Raw genomic sequence first — 22,540 nt, forward strand, 5'->3', positions numbered from 1 at the left:
TGGAATAATACTTGATTTTTCAGTAATGAGACTCCTTCACACAGGTGCTATTTAAAGACTAGATCTCGGGACAGAGGATTTGCTTGACTACTTAGAAATTCTTGGAGTGCTGTAATTGCCACAAGTACTTACTTTAACGTATACAGACCTACGTAGGCACACAGATTTGGATTCACTGCTGTAGTGTCTCAGTTGGTATGTGCTTATTTTCACTATTCTGAAGGTCTGGGGAGTGGACATGCAATGAAAATAAGGACCTGTCCATGATGAAAACACTGTAGCCTGTAGCAAACACAGGTCTGCTGAAAGCTGAGCCATTCCTTCAAGAACTGAGCCTTATCTTATGGAAGGAGGTGCTGACATGAGCATGTATGTGTGCAGCATCCAGACCATTTCAGCACAGAATTAGCCATACTTGTTACTTGTTCTCCTTCTTTAATTATTTACTTAACATTTGACCTCCTTTAATGTACTCAGACTGAGTTGGCTTTTCCTAGAAGTTCAGTCTGCAGCTCTTTCTTCAGGCAGAATTCCCCTTATATGGGTTATGCTCACTCTGGATCAGAGCCAGCAGCTCCTACCAGGCTAAACCATGGCCTTTTAGACAAGGTGCAGATTTTTCCCATCTGTACCATTAGATGGTTTTTATGGACTTTGTGAGTTTTGCTTCACTGAGGACAATAGCAGCATCCTGGGGAAAAAAAGAAGTCCATTTCTGTAAATCACAGAGGTTTGTTGTTAAGTTCAGTGGAGACTAGAGAAAAACACATCAGGAATTGTATAGAAAACTCTTATTCTCTGGAGATGTTTCTCCAGTGTCACAGATTCAGAAAGCTTGGAGCGCCCTGCTGTATGGATGCTCACTTCACACAGAGTCAGTGTGAGTGCAGATGAGATCTGACCACACTTCAAGTTGCTGTCTTTTAGGAAAAGAAATCTCTCTCCTCTTCCCACTTTTATTTCCCATCCCTTTGCTTTTAAAGCTTCAGTCTCACCTCCCCTCCAGGGGCAGCTTCCTTGAGTGATGCTTCTTGTCTCTTCTGAAAGAAGTCGCTGGTGTTGCTGTGGTTTTGAATTATGAAGCAGGAAGACCCTGGGGCAGTAAATACCTCAGCTGTATTTGCAGACTTCCACAGATGAGCAGTCAGTGTATGCAGCTTAAACTACCATGAAAGGACAACAGGAAGACAGAGTATTTTTTTGGAGATCAGCATCATATTATATTCTTCTCTGAGCAGATAATTTATTCAAGGAGTGACAGATTGTCTAGTCTGTCTGAGGCACTAGCCTGAGACTCAGTGGTTGCCACAGATTCCCTTTGCTGTCAATATGTGGTGTATCCAAGCATAAAATGAACCATCAGACAACATCTTTGAGGTGCTGTGTTAGGATTGAATGGCCAGAATGAGAAACCTTGAAAGGCCATTGCCTGCACCTGATTCACAGATGCTCTTAAGCTTTGGTTTGCAAGGCTTTAATTCAGCATGCTGTAGTAGCACTAAATGTATATCTATATTATAGGTCCAGTGAGATATTACTAGCCCACATAGCAAGTGTCTTTTGAAGCAAGTGTAGGCTTTCCTGTTTGAATCAGCTGAGTAATTGATCCTGGGATACAGGCACAGGAAAATTCTTGTAAACCAGATGAGAAAAGCTAGAGCTTACTCTGAAAGGTGAACTATACAAGAACATAAAGTTTATTTAGAGAGTTAGTGCTGGAAGGAAATGTCCTAGCAATGAAGTATCCAATGTTATAGGGAAAGGTTTTGCTGGAGCCATGAGAAACAACAGAAAATCATGAACAGAGGAGTTCAGGAGTCTGACACTGAAAAAGTGAGTCTGCAGCTTGCAGCTTCTTCCTCATACATGGTAAAACTTCTGGCAGAAGTCCATAAAGCTGCTGATCTCTGGCAAATCCCTTGGTAGGTCTCACTTCTCCTGCTGAGTGCTGCTGCTTGTGAGAACCTTGTCCAAGGGTGGAAAGGGCTTATCCTCACTGCTGGTGCTGCACACTGACCAGAAGCTATCTGGGTCAGTGGAGAGGTTCCTATTCACTTCTTTGAGCTTTGCCACATGCCACAGCTGGCCTGTGCAGGTACACTTGTGTTCCTGTGCATCCATCCTGGCTGTTTGCTCTCAGTTTGTCTCAGGACTCATTTTGTCCCTGGAATATGGCTTGTCTGCTGTAGTGCCCCCAGCAAGGCAGTCAGGACTGGTGGGGATCCCTTAACCCATAGGCCGTCTTCCTCTGGTGCTGGCACAGGAGGCACTGGTGAGGTGGGCAGCACTTGCATCGTTCCCAACACATGGCATCCTCCCCAGAGAGCAGACCTTTGGTTTTGTGCAGCCTTAGGTTTTAGGTTTGTTGGTGGAAGGCTTTCAGAGTAAAACTCTGCTGCTTCAGTTGAGCTCAGCACTTGCCATTCATCTTCTTGAGTCCTTTGTTCACCTGCATTCCATAAAGCTAATAGTAACAAGGACACAAACATTACCTGCTAGTATTTCTTCCCTTTGTACAAATGTTACCTTCTGTTTCTTTGGCATGAAGATTGACCTGTGGCTGGTGCTGATGCTACCACTTAGTGGTGCACCATTCAATGTGCACAATGGTCTAAGAGTCTTCTTTTGCTTAATTATTATTATTTGTTCATTTTTATCCCAGATACTGCATGTGCTAGGGCAGCAACCTGGAAGAGGCCTTACCATCATTATCTGCAATGTGGCAGTAATTCAGTTATTGCAGCTTTCCATAATTCTCACCACTGCAGCAGTGTAAATAAACAGGGAGCAGCGAGACACATGATGGGAGCCAGAAGCAATTTAGCCACAAGAGTTTATCATCAAGATCCATACACCCTGGAGCAGGAGAATTGTTTCCTTTGCCAGCTCATGGCTCTCTGACTGCTGGCCAGAGAGACGGTGCCCTGCTTTTTTCACTGACAAAATACTCCTTTTTGTAGAGCTTCCCTTGATCTTATCCCTGGACACAAACTACATGAAAGAGCTGTGCTGATGGTGTTCAAAGAGACATGGATGCAGGGAGGGTTCAGCAAGAGACCAGTGATACCTGCACAGAGTTATATTGGGCAGGCTCTGGTTTGGTGGCGGTGTTTGGAGAGGCATTTGCAAGGCTTTCCTGGTGGTCCCTTGAAAGAGGGATTCCTATTACAGTAAAGGGCAAAACCATTTTGTAAACTCTGAGCAAGAAAAGCTATTTTGTAAACTCAGAGCAAGTGTCCTGCTCTGTGGCTCCTCATCCCGTCTAAATCTGCAAAGCAATGGAGGTGCTTACTGAACCCAGCAAGTATGAATGTTCAAAACAAGTGCCTGTTTGTAATTCTCAGCACTTCACTTTTGTACTGGTCCTGCCTAATGAGGCTCTGACGCCCTGGCTGTAAAGAGATTCGTTCTGGACCAGTGAAGGTGGAGGATGTCCTATAGTATAGGGAGTCCTGACTGCTGGACCATATCTGACGGATGGCGCCACTGGAAATTATATCATTACAGAGAAGGTTAAAGTCCTGGTATGAGACAAGTTGTTTTAAGTCCCGAGTCATCATGATGCCTTCCAGCATCTCTCAAATAAGGGGCTAAATGTTGTTTGCCACGGTTTGGAAATCTATTGCAAAAGCACTTTTGAGAGTTAGATACCTTCATGTGGTTTTGGTGATTTATAGATTTTATGGCCATTAAGTTCTTCTAGCATGACTTTCACTGTATAATATAGTACAAGTGGTTCCTGCGTCAAGTCCATTGCTTCTGGTTTTGTTCAAGGTCAGGTTTAGTATGGTGCTAAGGGAACTGCTTCCCATCCTGTCTACTTCCCTCCCTTGTTAACCCTGTCTGATGTGATGGGAGCTTTTAACGATGTGATGGCTCTATGGCTGCCTCATTACCTCCATACCCTCCTCACTGATACCTTACTTTGCAGGTAAGGCAGCACTTGGTCATTTAGAAAAATGCATCAATCTTTATTTGTGAGAAATGTGAATTCACACCCAGAAAGAACAGCAAGGCTGAGCTGTCATCAGGTGCAGCATTTCATTGTGAGTCAACTTACATGTATGCATGTGAATTGCAGTTACCCGGTTCTAGATCACCTTCATCCAAACTGCTCACAGAACACCACAAGGTGCCTCCAGGACCATTTCCACATTTCCCACCCTTGGCAGCTCCAGCCCACCACAGTTACACAGAGAACTGCAGAGAACTGTCCTGCTGATGGGACACACGGTGCAATTTGTCCATGACATTGTGTTTATCTCTGGTTCATCCAAGAGCCAGCGTTGGCGGGATGCCCATCTCTGTAATTCCTGTACACCTTGCCACGAGGTTGTTATTCCTACTCTTACAAGAAGTGCATGGATCCTGTCCAAACCAGTAGAGTAAGAGATACAGCAGCTGCTGGCTGTTGAGCAGGTCAGTCTGCAGGTGAGGTGCTGCCACAATCAGCAGTGTCAGATGGACACAGTCATTGCTACACAGATGTGAAAACATCTGGCTGTTTAACTCAGGTGTTACAAACCAGGAAACTATCAACTTTACTCCATAGTGAGGAAACCGACTATACACTGTGCAGTGAGCATTCCCTTATTGAACTGGTCCAAGTGAAAGGTGTTCTCAGAAGACTCCTTTTGTTCTTTCAGACTCTCAGCATCCCACCTCATGTTTCATACATCTGCCTTTGCTACAGGGCTTTGCCCAGCCTTATCACTGAAGGGTAAAATGCATCCTTGTTACTGTAACAAGTGTCTTCTGTGCATTTGCAGATAGCACACATCAGAAACTGTGCCCCTGGAAATGCATGAGGAGTAACCTGTGGTTCTTGTGGCTGGGACATGCCCAGCTATTAGCAGTGGGCTGGCTTCTCAGATCCTCTTGATTGTCACTCCAACAAGACATCTTTATTTGGAGGAAAATAGATACAAGCACAGTTTGGCAGGTTGAGAGAAAGCAGCAGCAGCTCTGAGTGTTTGAGAGAAGTTGCAGTGTGGAAGGTCTGGCAAATACACAGAAATCAGTTTTTGCCTATTTAGGGATCTCACAGGGGATCGATAAATTGTCAAGAGCATTTAAACTGATAACTGTGAAGAAGAGGGAGTGACCTGAAAGGCCAAGAAGGGTAGGTAAGCACCTTGATTTTTTAAAGGGACCCAGCTAGTTCAGAAATAATGTTTTACTCTGTGTTACACCTGGAATTGGGGTGAGGTGTGGTGAAAAGGATAAACTAGTCCCCTCTCCTCTTGTATAGCTGCTCCAAAGCAGAGCTGCAAATTGACTGGCAGTGGATGGGGGATGTTCTACACTGGAGATAATAATTTGAGCTCCACTGACCAATTCTTACCTTATTTCTGAGGGTCCATCTGGGGAGAAGCTCTCCTGGTTCACTGTAAACAGTGTCTATTCTCTTTTTACAATGAAAGAGTTAGTTGGTTTTGCTTTCCAAGCAATTAATTTTCACTGTCTGGAGCTCTGTGGTGATGTGTTGTCATAATACCTACAGGGAATGTGTGTTAGCTGGAAAAATAAAAATTACTTCTTTTTCGTCAAGCTGTTTGTGGGGGAAAATGAATTCACATACTGGTAGATAAAGCATCAAGAGATGTAAAAGATAAAAAAATACGACTCAGAGCTAATAAATACACATTGACAGAAAATGAAAGCATATGTCCCTATTAAAAGCTGGTTGAAAAAGGCAGCAGTAGAAATGAGCAAAACCTAACCAATAACTTCTTAAAAGGCTTTAGGTGGAAACCGTTTCACACAACAGGAACAGCCCTGAGGACTCCTGAGCTGTGCGCACAGGCATGAACAGTCACAGTCCCATGTGCAGTTGGACAGAAATGCCTCTCTAATGACTATTCCCTTGCTTGACAGCTGGACTGGGAACAGTGACCTGCTTACCTGAGCCTGTGAGATGCACTTGTTCAGCTGATGGAGGTCACCACAGAACCACTCTTTGCTTTCCTGGTGTAGACCAAAGGGTGGTGTGAGTACAGGACTAGTGAGGAGCGGCTGAATCTCGGGCTCGTGGAGTGCTGTGTTGTTACTGCTGGTTATTGGTCCTGTTGTGGGGCTTGGTCCCTTGTGTACACAGGAAAGTTAGACGGGGTGGTGTTCAGCTAAAATCAAGATGCTGTACCTAGCTGGTGTCCTCTGTGGGGTGATCACACAAATACCTGGATTCCATGTGCAGTGATTCCACAGTCCAGCTCATATTTCTGCTCAGGAGAGTAAGGGTTTTCCATTAGCCAAATTTCTGTTTCAAAATCTGCCATTCTTCGTCACTGGGCCCAGCACTCTTTACAGTCCATCTGTTTCTGCATAAGAAGAGAAGGTAAAATCACATGCCAGCAGAGAAAATTACCTTTGCATCAGATACTATCTTTTCAATAGTGTGTACAGTTAGCTGAGAATACTGTGTCCCGTCCCTCACTGAGATTCTTAGAATACCAAAACTAATTGATAACAGTTGAATTGGGCACACTTCTAAAACACAAAAGTACAATTCCATCAGAGCTGTGCACCTTTATTTCCTTTCTCTTTGCATCAGGCTTTGGATCTTTCTTCCATTCAGCGTTCTTCTAACCATTAAGTACTAATATCAACCAGACTGTAAAGGCTAATGAGGATGCAGAGTATAGGAAGAACTGTAAATGAAGCACCCTTGTACAGCTTCTAAGGCTGGTAAGAGCATGCATTTTCTATGCACACTGGCTTTGTATCTCATCTATCCCTTTCCACACAAAAATACCAGGTAATTATCATTCCTCCTAATGTCTTTCCCAGTGTAGATCAAAGAGCAATGTGGGTTTCTACGTGTGATTTTATGCAGTAAAGATTTCCCTCTTTGCAGTTTGAATGATGTGTTTCTGTATGGGGGAATTGCTCAGGACACAGGAATGGGAGGAATGAGGAGGCTTCTGGGCTATTATATTGCCTGGAGCTGGCAGTTCCAACAAGGTACAGGGGAACTAGATTAACACTGCTGGCTGTGAGTGCCCTGGTCAGGAACCTGCCTGTTTGTGTGAGCTGGTGCAGCAAGGGCTCCCTCCTTCCCTCAGCCCCTGGGAGCTCTTGGTGGGGCTCATTTCTGTGCTCTTTCAGCATTAGCAGTCCCGGCTCCTGCTGTGCCGCCGCTGTCACAGCCTGCTTATCTGTGCTTCCCTTCTCCTGACGTCAGAGGAGTCAGCTGCTGCTCGAACCTGTCAACCTCATTTCAGGCTTGGTAATTATCCCACCATAGTGAGTGGTTCTGCACATTACTTCCTCTGTTTCTTTGAGGAAGGACGTTATGTCCCAGCCACACTCTTCTGAAAGGTTAAGCATCTTTCTCTTCAACTGAGTGGAAGATTTTTCCTTTAATTATACCTTTCTGCCTGATGTTTGTCATCGTAACTAATGTGTGTCTCCCTATGCTGAATGCATCCAGTACTCATTCCTCTCAGGATTTGTGTCAAAGCATTAATTTGCCATGAAATTTCTTTCATTCATTTTAATTTCAGGACTGCCGCTCAGGCGTTTGCATTTGAGATCAGATCTCAAGATCTACATTTCATCCTCTGTATCTGTGAGCATGCCAAAAGCTGACCACATTCCCTTCTAACAGCTGGGTTCAAAACTGATTTCAGGAGACCGGGTTAGAGCTGTGGATGCCCAAATTGTGCTGCCCTGGGCAGGTGTCTGGCTGCCTCTCAGACCACAATCTAAATTGTATTTGAATGTAGATGTTGCGTGTGAAACACTGGGCTGTGTTCTGGTTGCTATTGTTTAGTTAGTTTTATGCATTGAGGAGAGAAAGTAACAATGAAAGCACACAGTCAAGAGAAGTGACTGGCTGAAACACTTGCTTCAGATCTTTAAGGCTTGAAGTCCAGCCTGTAAGGGTGATGCTGACAGAACTGGGTGATACCGTGTCTCAGGGGTCTGCCATTGCACTTAGCCGTGGTTTTGACCTGTGAATCAGAGAAGAACAAATGAAGTGCCATCGTATGGCTGGCAGAAAAGTGTCTGGTGCTGATTTTGCTTAAGCCAAGCAGTTTGGATTCAGTGCCTGGATTTCAGCACAAGCCTGGAGCATGCTTGTAGCAGTGGCACTAGCTTTAGGCTCTGCTTTGGTGGTTTTCTTTTTGCAGCTTCCCTTTGGCTTTAGGCACTGTGTTTTCACTGGTATAGGGGATGTGTGAGCTGTATGCTGTGACCTACCTACCTACCAGTCATGGTTCAGACTTGCTCTGTTCTCCCCACCCTCTCCAGCCTCTTCTGCCGGTCTTTGGTATTTTGTTTGTTCTTTGCGTGTGACAACACCTCAATTAAAACGTGACTGCAGATGTGTCAGCAAGGAAGGCGCTGAGAAGATGTTGGCTAATGAATGGCACTGTGTGCCCACCTCTCCCCCCAGTTTTACTTCAAAAATGATAATTATTTCTAGAGTAGAAGCCATTCGGCTGACGTCTCACAGCTGAAAGCCATGAAAAGCATTATTCTGTGTAAGTTCCCTTTGTGTGGATGAGAACAATCACGTCAGGCTCACGCACCACAAGCTGCCGAGAGGAAGAATATTTTGCCTAAAAACGAATCCATGCTGCATCGCTTCTAGATAAGCCTGATGTTACCCAAATATTTTCCTCCTCGTTGTTTAAAGACAAAACATGCTGCACCCACATGACCAGTTGCCAGCTGCATCTCTTGAAATCTTGGCTATTTAATGCCATATTTGACTTATGCTAATGAATGAGATGATAATGGGCTGTGCTTCGTCTCAGCTTGTCACAGCTTTTGCTAACAGCCTTGTTTCCCAGGAAGCCTTGGTTTCAGTTCTGGTGGCAGTGGAGGAGAAGGTGTTAATGCAGCCCTGCTTATTTTAGCAAGTGAGTGAATTGGTGGTTTTAGGAAAACAGCTCTACACGTTAACCCTTTGTTTCCAGAGCAACACAAAAAAATCACTGTAGAGTGAGCAGATGGCTCTGGCATATTTTTAACCTTTCTCTCTGTTCCCATGGTATTCCAGACTGTGTGGGATTCCCCATAGACTGTTGTAAGATCGGTGGGCCCAGCCAAATGTCTTGTTTTGCAACACAGCGTCAGAGGGAAGGAGGGAAATAGAATCCTGTTCAAATCAGCTCTGTTTAAGTAACTTTAAATGAGAGGTTCTCACATACAGGATCATGGGTGGTGGGGGAGTCTGAAGAGAGATGCTGGTCTTATGATTCTGGTGCTTGCTCATTGTCAGCTGCTACTTTATGTTAGGAGGGACAAAACAAATGAGAAATACTGTTCTAGTGGTATTGTCTGTATAAGCAATTGATGCATCCAAAGGTGTAGATGGCAGAGGAAAACCTCACCGGGATTTTGGTGGTCTCTGGCTTGCAGATAGGATGGGGCAAAGTAGTTTCCGTAACTGTGAACAGTCTCTTTGGGATGTGTGCTCTGAGGAAGTTCTGAAAACTTCTTAATTCCAGGCAATGGTCAGAGTCAGAGCTATTCACATAGTTAATTTCCAATTTTTTTGGTGATTCTCTGTGGTCATTAAATGTTTTGTTCTGTAATAAAGAGGTTAACCAGTGAGCTGTATGGTGTAAGAGAAGGGGTTCCTTAGGTGTAACAACTTCTGGGTCTCAGCTGTGGTTAGAAATCCTAAGTCTAAGAGTGTTAACTACAAAATCTGGGTATGTAATATGGCAAGAGTTGTATTTGTTGTTATCCCAAAGTAGGCTTGTGTGATCATGTGTATTAAAGGCTGCAAGTGATTTCTCAATAGAGAACAGAAATCATAGCATCAATTTTCCTGGCACTGCCGGTTACACACGTGTTCACTGAGGTTCATGGAGTATTATGTTCTCTTAATAGCTTATTGACATATTAGAGTGCTTGAAACAAATCTGTCCCTAATGCGGTCTGTTTTCTCTGTGCAGTACTGTATGGCTCAGTCTTTCACTGTCAGAAGATAATAAAATGCTATTTGATATAGAATAAGGAAACAAGATGATGGTACGGGTCTGCCCAGTGGGCAAGTTTCATTACAATACAGTAGAGTTTAGTAATACCTGTGTATTGGCCTGTGTATCAGGCCAAATCATTTGTGTGTTTGGTGCTCCATGTAGAATAAAGCAGATGTATGAAGAGGTGACAGACATCACTCCATAGTGCTGAGAAATTAGAAGGCAGACTATAGAGGGCAAGTGAGACAGGGTAAAAACCCAATAACCTACAGCATGGACCAGCTTAGTGCAGACTCCATTGTCTTCTGTGGTATCATCACCTTTACATTGCCCTTCTGATGTGGTTTAAGTATTGCCATAGCCATTTTAAAGAAGGAGAAGCCAAAGCAGATGAAATCATTTGCTGGTAGCAGCATGCTACTGGTAAACTTGCAGCTCTGACTCCCATGGTCACTGAATACCATCTCTTTCCCCAGCAGCATGGATCTCGGTCTAGACAGTTAAACCGTCCTGCCCTAGAGGGTGTGACATGAATCCTGTAGCTCCTGCCCTCAGCACTCCCATGAGCTTGGCAGAGGCAATTAGCTGTGCTCCTCCTCTGTTTGCCACTTCTGTGCTCCAAAGCTTCTCCACCAGGAACAGGCAGGTGTGTCCCAGCAGATGTGGAGCACTTGCTGCCCTTGCATTCCTGAAGGATAGCAGGGACACGAGCTGACCCCATGTGTGCTGCAGATCTGCAGTGCTCTGCCATTCCCACTTCAGTAGTTCAATGCATTCACCATCTGTCACCCACCTGAGTCAAGGTAGTGCTTATGCAGGGCATTAATAACACATGAACACTAGAAGCTTCCCTTTTTCCTTTGAATGCACTCAACCACCTGCAGTGCCTCTGAAACCACCTCTTCCTCTCTGTGACTTTATAATTCACTGATGCAATTTCACACACTCAGCAAAATGCTGTATCATGGATGTTTTCTTCATCTGGGTAACTGGTGGATATTTTTCTCCCACTGGATCAAGGCTCCATGGACTCAATTCATATTTGGAAGAAGATGCAAATTGCCACTTGGTCTCCCTCTTGCCAAATCAAACAGAGAAAACTCTTCAGTTTGGCTGCAGAAGGTGTTTCCACAGCATGTGAATGTTATGTCAGTTCTCTGCAACCTTTCTGGGTCTTCAGTATCTCTAATGGAAGTGGGTGAAGAAACACAACTGTGTTAGTATTGGTTTCTCTAATGCAATGTAAAATAAATCCCCTCATCTTGCTCTGCTTCCCAGAATTGCCAGAATTTCACAGAGAAGCCTCATTCCTCTCCCCTGAGTCTATAAATCCCAGCTCATTAAAAGACAGTCCTCATCTCAGTAAATCTGCTACTTCTTTTCCTTCTCTTCTGTATTCTTTTCTGGTTTGTGACATTGCCTGGCTGTGCTTAAAACATATTCTGTCTGCATGGGCTTCACTTGCAAAGCTAGTCAGAGGAGTGTGAGACTGTCTGCATTGTTGTTATTTATCAGCCTGTCATCTGCAAATGTCATCATCATGGCTTTGTATTTGCTTCCAGTCTGTGGATGCAAACACCAGATAGCTTCAGAGACGGACTAATCCTACCAAATTCCAACAGAGACACTGGTATCCCACACTAATGGGTCTCCTGAGCAGCCATTAGCCTGTGCATCTCTGATATGGCACATCTCTAATTCCACTCTGCAGCATTTACATAATTAATCTCCCTTTGCTGTTTTTTGAGGTTTCTCACAAAAGCTCCTGCTTCAGGAGATCCTGCCACAGCACAGCAGCACCTTTCCTGCAAGTGCTTGTCTTGCCATCCTCACAGCTCCCAGATGCTCCCTGCTTGCACTTCAGGGTGAGACGTGCTCACAGGCTCCTGCAGTATGAAGGTGAACTGCCGAGGCGAGTTGTTTATTTCAGATGGCATCTTCTGGCTGTGACACAGATCCTGCTGTAAGATTTCAGTGGGTGGAACCAATGTGGGGTCCCTCAGAACTCAATTACCTCCAAATCTAACAAATTTTCTTTGTGTTAACAAGATCTTTTAAGTGCTGGTCAGTTTTTGAAGAAAATTAAGTGAGGTCCCTAGAAATCTGAGTTTCTTCTTGCCTGGAAATGGGAGCAGGATTCAGGTCCAGTCAGAAAATCTTTACTATTAAAAAATACCTAGTTCTTTTGGCAGCATCAGCACAAGCGCTGGCCAGGATCCTGAGAGGGTTCCTTGGCTGGGAGATGCCCCTGAATTGAACTCACTTGCAAGAAAAGGTCAGTTTCCATAAATCTCTTCCAAGGTTTGCCTGTCACCTGCCCTCTTCCTCCCCTTCCTGCACTCCTGCTGCAAAAATCCTTTCCCTTCTTCTCTTAACAGTCATTCAGATGCCTGGTCACGTAGAGCATGTGGTCGCACTCTGAGGTACTGCGAGTCCTGGGACAGGAGGCATGCTCAGGAATGTTGGGAAGGGAATTAGCTTGAGCAAAGGCTAATAAATGTTCCCTCTAGTCAGAGCAGCAGATTGCAGTGACTCCGCTCCCATGCACACCTCGGTGTGTGCCTCTGACTGGCTCCTTGCTCTGTTTTGAGCAGTGCCTGAGTTAGTCACAGGTTCCTGGTGTGCATCCTTGGCGGGGAGGCAGGTGCTTCAGTTCAGACGTGTTTTGCCCCAGGCAGTGTGGCTACAGGGGGCTCTTCAAAGGGCACTCTGGATTTACTTTCTGCAGTGAAGGCTGGGTCTGTCCCCACAGCTGGTGCTCTCATGTGGATGGAGGAGATAGGAGGGGACCTTTCACACTGCCTCACTTTACTGTCCACTGTTTTGTACTCCTAATTCCTGCTCGTTCATATGCATGTCTGCCTTGGTCAGTTTTGATTTCAAAATTGTTTCTTCACACTGAACCTTGTCCCTTTCTTTTCATTGTAGAGACTCTTTAAAGTGTTGCTAGCCTACTCCTGTGTGTCAGAAAGCAGCAGGGGACTGCTCCTTGCAGTGCAGCCTTATAGCTGGGAAGCCCAACAGAGAGAAGGCAAATGCTTTAGCTGAAGTGACCTGTTATTACAATGGAGAAATATGCTTCTATTGAAAGGATAATCATCTGTTCATCCAAGCAAGTTAAACAATAGAGACAGAGGGTTTGGTTTTCTCCAATTGTTTCCCAAAGCAAAAATGATTTATGTCTTCTCTCTGAGACTATTGGATGTCTACTGAAGGGTTCAGGAGAGAGACCCTTGCAGTGCCAAAAGAACCACCTAGATTATTGAGCCTGCAGCTAATTTTGTGTGTCCTACAATGAAGAACTAGTGTGCAATCCAGACCTTGTTTGTGCTGTCCCACATGGTGGGGGACTGCTTTGTGCAGCAATGCAGGAGTAAGTGTCTGTCCCCAGCTCAAAACACTGTCTCTAACTCATCATGATGGCTTATGATATTAAGCTCTTGTATGCATTGATGGGGCTGAAGGGCTGCTGCTTCCTCATGTGCTCGCAGGCTACCAGAGCTGTAAGCCCAGGGGTTGCTGACTGCCTGGCAGTGAGGCTGACAAGCCCTTAACATTTCCCAAGGCAATAAATAAATACGACAACTTCTGATTCATTGCTGGGAGTCAACCCTTTCTGAGAAGGAGGAGGGTAGGACATTACAAAGTGAAGCAGAAGGATGGTTGACAGTATAGACGGGAGAGAAGATTTAGGGGTAGCTGTGATGACATAGTTTATTTGGCCAAAGCTTGAAATTGAGCTTAATTTTAAGTAATGCCTTCGGTCTGGAAGAGCTTCTTGCCTTATAGCAGAAAGCTACTGGTAAAAGTGCGTAATCAAGTGCGCTACAGGCTCGAAACTCTGTGCAAATATGCAGAGATTTATTTACAACACGTGTGTATATTAATGCACAAACTCTATGCAAGTATCCACCTAAATCTATCCAGTTGATCAAAATCATTGTAGCCTCTGACCTCTGCTGGAAGCACTGGCTGAAGATGTGAACACTAGTGTCATTAATTCCATCAGGTTGTTCTGTAAATTCTTCTTCATCTCCTGCACTGATGTCAGGTATTTGCATTCTAAAATCTAATTGAAAACCTGTAAAATTGGATGTAGAGGAAACTGGAGACTGAAGCACTTTGCTCAGGTGATAATTTCATTTACTGTTAAGACGTTGCTTACACCTAAATGTGAACATATTCACTGTTCCTCCATAATACACACCCTCAGGCATGTAACATCTTATTTAATTTGATTTTTTAAATGTAATTACATGTGGCTGAGCAACTGGTAAACTAAAATCATTGCATCAACTTTGAGAAATAAACTCAATGTCCAGGTTCAGTGGGAACACCCAGTGTCACTACTGTGTTAGAGCACAGTATTAAATAGTGCAGAGGCTTCCCAGCTGGCTGCAGGAATCTGTGCGTTAAAACCTAAAACACAATTTGTTGCCTTTTAGCAAGAGACCTACAGGAAATGGGGTTCTTTAAAGCAACCCTGCAAGCATCTGCAATAGTATTTACTTACATTACAATGATGGGAGCTTGCCATTTGTCAAAGAGAGTTACAGGCTGATCTTGTAACAGAGAAGACTGGTGCCTGGTTGCAGTTTGTTGCTGTATCCATGAGGGGATGGATGCTCAGCTAGTGGCCACACCAAGGTCTTCATCAAAGCCTCTGGAGCCAGGCTGAGTTACACCAGGTGACACATCTGCCACAGATTTAAGCTACTACATTGGTAAGGTAAAATTGCTGCTTCCAGCCTCAGTGGCTGGCTTGATTATACAGCTTTAAATACACCCAAAACCACCTTGAGCAAAGGCATTTCTGCCACCTCTGCTTCATCTTTGTGTAACATGTGTTGTTTGTGGAGGTGAGCAGGGATAACACTGACCCAGCTTTTCCCTATCAAGCGTGTCTCTCTTTAATTGGTTTCAGTAAGGATTTTCAGCTAGTCTCTGTGCATTAAACGCACACTACCGTCTCTGGTGAAGTGGCTGTGTTTTGTGAAACAGAAACATGGCTTCTGCTGCTAGAAATTAGTGGGGCTACAGTAATCCCTGTGCTACCAGATGTAGAATCTGATCCTGATTCATATGATAGCTGACATCTGGGCTCTGCTGCCCAGCTGGCAGGACTTGAGCTGTTGAAGCCTTCTCCAGTAAGAAAGTTTTCATGTTTCTAACTTGTCATGGGCTCTGCACTCACCCCACAGCTCCTTACTTGCCCTGCCTACATGAGCTGATTTTGGTTTTCCTAAGAAAAGAAGTGGGGAAAGGATTCAATATAAGGATCAAATAATTCCTTTCCCGTTCAACACAGAATTGTGCATCTGAGTAAGAATTCTGTCATTTTCTCATCCACATTTGCTTGTTCTAAATGAGGCCTTTGGCTGATCGTGGCGTTTATTGGCACAGAGGGAATTTATAAGCACTGAGAGAATCTGAAGGAAGAAGTGTCATGCGCAGACATTAGTGCATTATCTGCAGGGCTTTAAGAAACTGCTGGGGGTTTGCTAGAGTGTAAAAAAACCACACACACCAGAAAATTGAGAAACTGGGTCATCTGGATTCATTTGCTGCATATCTTTCCAGCTGGGCTTTTGTTGCTGCTCAGACTGACGTATCTGAGCTCACATTGTAGTCACCAGGATTGTGCAGCATCCTACGTGCCTGCCTCCTACACTCGTCTTGTTTATACTCCGGGGTGTCTGGAGGGCCCAGATCAAGGTCAGAGTTGTGCTGTAGCTTATGAGCAGCAAGAGGCTGCCTCTGCCTCTTTGAGGGTACCTGCTATGTACAACAGGCAAAGGCACGGGGACACGAGGGGACTTACACCATGTCATGCAGTGTATTTGTCACAGAGAGAACAGCCAGCTGGGGTGCCCCAGCTCTGTGCCCACCTCCCTGGGCTGTTCTGCTTCTCTCCTTATTCTTCAGCTACTTGTTTCTCTATCCCTTTATTCTAGACAGCACAACACACAACAGCCTCTCCAGTCTAGACTGCGTTTCTCTCTCTTCCCCAAAACTCCCCCGAAAAATCTGCTAGACCTTCTTCAGGGCAAATGCCAGTTTGGTGCCTGTGTTTAAATTCAGTGTAATCTCATTTATGGTAAGTAGTTGATCAGAAAGGCTCAACTGTGAAGCTGAAATTATAAGCAATAAGTACATTGCTTGTTTGTATAATGCACTGAACAGAACCGTTCTCTGTCTTATCACATGAATCTTTTTATGCTGTTAATCTCTATTTCCCTATATAAACCTTGTATTCTCTGCTGTGGCAAGGAAGATTTGTTTGATCCCAAGTGCTCAGTGAGTTTTCTGTAGTCTGGATTCTTCAGGGAATGAGGCTACTATGGGTTGTGCACATTTCTGTCCTTTCTCCTTTCCCAATAACTTTTGACGAAGGGGATGGAGATCGCTATGGTTTCAAGTTCCTATGAGCTGCATACACAGGAAGGGGTCCTAGGGAAGGAGGTTCTGTGCTCTAAGATGAGAGGCTGGGTCACAGATTCTCTCCTTTTAAGTTCTTGACATCCGCAAAGGACATGTCCCAGCTGCAGAAGTTTTGGTCAGAGCATTCACCTTACTCAGCACCAGGTGATGCAACTATAAGATGTGATTTCTCTTTGCAGAAAGATTTGTTAGCTGATTCAAGTGAATGTCACAGGTATTCTTCCGCTTGGGGTCTTCTGTAGAAGGTACAGATCAGCTGAAGCACAGAGGATGCACCAAGCTCAATACATTTTGTGATCTTTTCTTTTAGGTGGAAAAATTGGCAAAGTACTTGGACCCAAATGATTTGGGAAGAATCAATTTCAAGGACTTCTGTCACGGAGTTTTTGCTATCAAAGGTATGTGCATGTTTCTTAAAAATAATCCACTTCAGTTCCAGTCATGTTTCTCTGGTTGCAGAAAATGTGATGATCAAAGACATTGTCTTTTTGACTGTGGTTGTTTGTAGGGCAACTCTGGGAACAGAGCCAGTATATTTTTCCTTTCTGTGTATCTCCTGTATCGTTGGTGAGCAATGCTGGAGTTCCTGCAGCATTGAGTGTTGAGTATTGGTTTACCATTAGTTTTTTCAGAACAAATGTGATGTGGTTTAAAAATGAATGCAGCTGAAGAAAGAGAAGCTTTGTGGTTAGCACCTAGTGCCAAAGTCTGGTACTTCCAGGTTCTCATCTGGTTCTGCTGTTGATTTACCAAATGAAGTTAGAGAGCCCTTAGGCTTTAGTTTCTCTAATAGGAAATTTAAGACTATTATACTCTTCTTGAGGTATCTGCAAGGTATAGTTGAGTCATGTTTTTGAAGTACTTGGGGACGTGTATTGGAGTGAAGAAGGTTAATTACAGGTTGGCTCTGTGAGCCCTGAAGATAGAGACCAGGTGGATCAAACCATCTCCTTTGAAAGGAAACAGTCCTTGACAGAAGACATGGACATTATTATGTTTTACGGCTTAGCCCAAAGGGCAAAGAAGCGAACAGTGAAGAGGGACTTCAGCTGTTTTGCTGCTCATTATTTTTGTAGTTTCCCAGAGCAAAATAATCCAGCCTGTCCCTTTCCAGACACATAGTATGTCCTTCGTAAAGTGCCGGAGTGCTGTCACAGCCCAGAGCCTTCACTTCAGGGACAGGGAGAATGTCACAGTGATGATAGTGTGATTCCAGGGGAAGCCTCTGGAAAGTCATCTACAATGTGAGGTGATTATGAAGCCATAATAATGCAAGAACATAACACCACAGCAATTTTAATTAAAGTTTATGGCAGCCAAGGACTGAGTGTATAATTATATAAAATGACAGTGAGAAGCTGCTCTCAGTCCGTGTTCATGGAGACACTTTCCAAGGTGACACTGGTGTGTTGGAGGAGAAGGCAATAGAAAGCCCAGAAGGAAAGTTTATATGTTTCTGTTTAGACACTTTGTACTCATGTAGCAAACTGGGTTCTGGGTTAAATAAGACACTAGCTCTGTAGATCATCTGGTGATTCACAGTCTGCACAAATGCACAAAATATGATCAGGAAGGGATAGATGTGACCCAGAAGAGAATCTCTTTGTGTAGTATCTGTGCCCTCATCCACAGTGGGCAGTACCCCCAGTGCAGGAGCCTTGGGAGTCTTCATCCTTGCTCACCTTGTGGGAACTGATTTATGTATTCATATCCTAAGGTCTAGTCCTGCAAAGGTGTGACTGAATCAAACTCTCTCCAATACATTGTACTCCAAGATTATGAGTAGCTTAAAGCCCTTATGTGGAACATATTATAGGTATCAAATGCTTGATGATTATTAGTATGTATATGTAAACGGATAAGAGAGAAATCATCCAGTTCTGCAGCATCACCTAGAGCTCTCTTAGCACTTCATTAGCATTGTCAACACTTGCACAGTGTCAGTGCCAAGCGTGTCTCATCACAGGAACAGTTGTATCTGTTTCTGATAAGACACTGTTGGGCATGCTTTCACAGCACCCCTTTAGAAAAGCTGGTTCTATGCTTACCTCTTTGCATGCAAGTTTTATTGGTCTTTAGCTGCCAGCTAAAATGAATTTAGTTATATTAAAGTTCAGAAAGGGTATGGCTGCCTTTCACAATGGAAAGCCTCCATCATGTTGGTACCTCTCACTTTTCAGTGCAGCCAAATCCTAGGGATAGCAACAGGCTTATTATCAAACAAAAGCAATTTGTCTTGGCAGCAACACCTTATAAATATGATTCTTTGACATCTCAGCCTATTGCAGTTGCTTGGGGCAATCAGATTAATAGAGCAAAATGAGATCTACTATAAATCCAGGTTTTTTTCCAGTAATGGAATATGAAGCTGTGTTATTCATAGTACTGGAAGCCAATTGTTCAAACTTGTGCTTTACTATCCTAATGCCTCACCATATTTCTCATTTATGAGACTTCAAATTAATTTGTCTCATAGATGCTTGCCTTTATAATATGCTGAAGAGATATTTTACTGCACAGAAGCGATACAGTATCACAGGGTTTTTGATAGTTCAGTGCCTTGAATTTCATTAAAGCGTGAGGTTTGAAGCATCTAGGACAATCGATTCAAATCTCAGTGGTAAAGAATTGACCTCTCATCATGTCAATTTGAGCATTTCAGATCCATGTATGGATCTTAGTGAAAAACTAAATGTTGGAACCTGAAAAAATCCTAAACATTGGAGTGTTCAGTGTGTGCTCTGTAATGGGCTGGTAGCAGCTCTCGCTGCAAGGAGGAACCCCAAGTCCTGGATGTGAAATCTGCAGCTTGGCCCCTCTCCTCCATAGAGCAGGGCATTGTTCAGGCTTGCACGGTACAAATGAGAAGTGGTGTGTTCATTCACAAGCGGACATCAAGTCTTGCCTCCTCCTCAGTGCTTCTGAGCTGGATAAACCTTATGACATGAGTCATGTACCTCCGCAGCAGCTGCTGGGACTATCAGGTGGAAAAGACAATTAATCTTCAGCTGCTGGGTCGCAGGAGCTGTGGGGAAGGATGTGTTGAGGACTCTCACTAACAGCAGGGACTTTGGAAGTGATGGAGAGGACTTGTTCAAGCAGAGGTATCTATGCTAGAGGGGAGAGGTGTGTTGGAGGAACACAATCCCACAATGTGTCTGTGGGGTGGAATACTGGATAGGCATGTTGCTTTCTGTTTATGCAAAGCTTTACTTCTTTTTGCTGGTCCTTTGGGGATTAAAGGACTTTGCCTCAGCATCTGTGCTGAGCCCTGCTGCCTAGCCTGCTTTCCCCACGCAATTAGGCTCTGCCAGAGCCAGGGACAGGCTTGCCATCAAAGTTAAAGCTTTGCAGTAATTTCATTGGAGTGCCAGGATATGAAGGTTTTACTCCTGCTGAAGCTGCCCTCTCTATCTGCTCACTGCATGGCTTTATTTCTAATAACTGCATCTGTCTGGAGAGCAATTGCCATGAAATAACACCTGTACCCTCTTTATCTAGTCAAAGCCAGTACAGCCCAAGAAGTGGCACTGCTTAGAGACTTTGAGAGCAGCCACATCACCACTTAAAAGCTCAATTCCCATTGATTTCAGCAGGGTCAGTGTGGGATCCATTACTGTTTGCTCAGTGGAGTCAATGACTATTTTTGCTGTACTGAATTTGTACTGATCCAGTAAATACTTTCTGGCACTTGTAATACTTGAAGGCTTGAGTGGAACTGTTGTTTCTAATGTGCTATGCAGGCTGTTCCACAGTCAGACATGTTTGCAGGCCCAGGCTCTTGGTATGTTTAGCAGGATCTAATTAAGTCTGACCTGTTCCTTCTATTTTAAGATTTCTGTTGTCTTTTCGATAGTCTCTCTGCTTTGATAGTCACTTGAAAGCAAAGCAAACCCTGACAGATAAAGGGTGAGCTCCCCCTACTGACCTTGGTGGTGCAGCACGAATAAAATCAATATAGAATTAAAAGATAAAGGCAAATATATTCTGACTTTATAGCTTATTTTAACCATGAAAACCACTGAGCACTGTGTACTAATTGGAGGGTAATGGCTTTCATGATGGCAGAGGCTGAGCCACATGAGCACAGAGCATTTCTGCAGTAATGAATCTTTGTGCTTTAGCAGAATCACCACTTTTTCAGATGAAATTGTATAGCTGTTCTCCTCCTGGAGCAAGAGAATGTTTTCCTCATCTTGTAGAAGGTATAAGGAAATTGAAGTTATGCTCTGTTACCATATTTGAAAGTGGAGAGTTGTCAGAGCTCCTGCATATTCATTAGTGCTGTGAAACAAGAACAGTTGTTATACCCTCTCCCACCTGCAGCAATAGCAACCTTTGAATCTTCAAAACAGTAACACAGACCATTCTGTGCCTTCAAAATCTATCTCTGTGCTTCCCTGGATCTTTAGGCATCTAATCACTGCAGCTCGCTGGAAAGCTTCTAGAAGCAGATATGTGAGCAGATAAAAGTTAGGAAGCGGATACATTTCTCTGTGAGTTCCTAGCAGTTTTGATGGAAATTCCAAGAATACAGATTTGCCCAAAGCTCTAAAGGAATGTTCAGAAGGGGAAGTTGGCTGTTGTGGAAGCTCAGACAGTGACAGGTTATCTGGCTGTGAAAGAATATGAAAATAATACAGGATGAAATTTGATGAGTTTTCTTTTCAAAACCAAGTCTTTCAAAGGAGAATATTTCTGGCTTCTGTTTCACTGCAGATGTATTTTTCATTTGCTTTTACAGTTTCATTCAGAGGCTCCAAACAAACATATTTCTCACAAAACCAGTGCCAAGTTTTGGCCATGTCTTTTAACTAACTTTAATATCTAATTTGCAGTCCCATAGCTGAGGATAGTATTGTACCAGCTTTGCCCTGAAGATCCAGTATGGAGTAAGAGGTGGATATGTTGCAGTCATATAAGGAGTTTATTTGCCAGACACCAGTATTTGTAGTATACACCAATACCTAAGATGCAGGAATATCAGTCAAGCACTACACAAAACCTCAAAGTCTTAATGATCTAAGCTCGTAGCTATAGATCTCAAACTTCACAGTACACCAGAACTGGAGGTGATTTGATGCATCTATCCTTTCTTTTAAGAGTAACTTATTGATAGGAGCGGTACTTGGGATGGCTCCAAGGAGAACTGTCAGGTAAATGTGAAGAGCTGAGCTCTCCTGTTGTAAGTTGCTCTATAGCTGTTTAATGAACTGAAGTTGGTTACTCTTAAAAGTACTTCAGAGTTTCCTAAGACTCAACTAAATTTTACTAAATACAGCCCGAAACCATAAGTGAGTCTTAATACACCATTAAAGATCCAAGGGTAGATAAAGTAAAAAGCTATTGCTCTTAGGAAAAATGCCAGAAACTAACTCCATTCAATTAGCTAACCAGATTTGATTTCCTACAGTATTAAAATTGCTTAATTGCCTGTGAAAATTGCCTGATGCACTATGGGTTAAATCTCCTCCTTGGAGCATTTGCAGGAAATGGCTTTGCTACAGTTGTGTTTATTTGTGGCCACAATGTCTGTTTGCAAATTGACTGTTTGTTAAGGTGCGAGGGTGGTTTTTCTTACATGAAACTGAAGGGAAATCTATGGAATTATCTCCTAAGAGAAGCCATGTCTGGCATCCTGAGGGGACTGAAAAAGTTCAGGGCTCATGTCTTCCCCTTCATTACTTGTAAAACACTTCCATCTTTGCTTAGACTAGAGATGGTCCTGTCCTGCTTCCTTACAAGTCTTGGGCAGGTATTTTCAAGAAAGGAAAAATCTTAACTGGCTATTTTAGAACAAGAAAGTACAAGTGACCTGGTGGGTTTAGTGCTACTTAGAATCCTGGTTCTGCAGCAGATGGCTTCTGACCAGGGATAGAAGAAAATTCAGCAGCTTCTGGACGCTCTCATTTTGTGATCTGATAGTTTAGTTCTTTCTCCAGATACAAGCTTGTTCCTGACCTCTGTCACCCTGCAGTGATTTATATAATGCACATTATATAAATCAGCCCTTTAGCAGAGTGCTCCTCCATAAGGGACATCATTTTGTGTAGCTGCAGCACTAAATACACGAGGACTTGAAACTCTTCCTGGGTTAGCTCTTTGCCTCTACCCACTGCCTCACTAACACTGTGGTGCAGCCTGGTCTCCTTGCCAAG

The 22,540-nt window shown here is 43.7% G+C and overlaps 1 protein-coding gene across 2 annotated transcripts in view; it reads left to right on the forward strand.

The window, feature by feature from the left end:
• Positions 1 to 22,540, forward strand: part of RAB11FIP4 (RAB11 family interacting protein 4) — a 117,589-nt gene that overhangs the window by 22,494 nt on the left and 72,555 nt on the right. For both annotated transcript variants that reach the window (XM_030506634.1, XM_030506635.1), the window contains exon 2: positions 16,693 to 16,780. In XM_030506634.1, coding sequence (XP_030362494.1) covers positions 16,693 to 16,780 — 88 coding nt within the window. The remainder of the gene's footprint in view (positions 1 to 16,692; positions 16,781 to 22,540) is intronic.

The sequence above is a fragment of the Strigops habroptila genome, chromosome 14 (genome assembly GCF_004027225.2).
Source record: "Strigops habroptila isolate Jane chromosome 14, bStrHab1.2.pri, whole genome shotgun sequence".
NCBI classification, from domain to species: Eukaryota; Metazoa; Chordata; class Aves; order Psittaciformes; family Psittacidae; genus Strigops; species Strigops habroptila.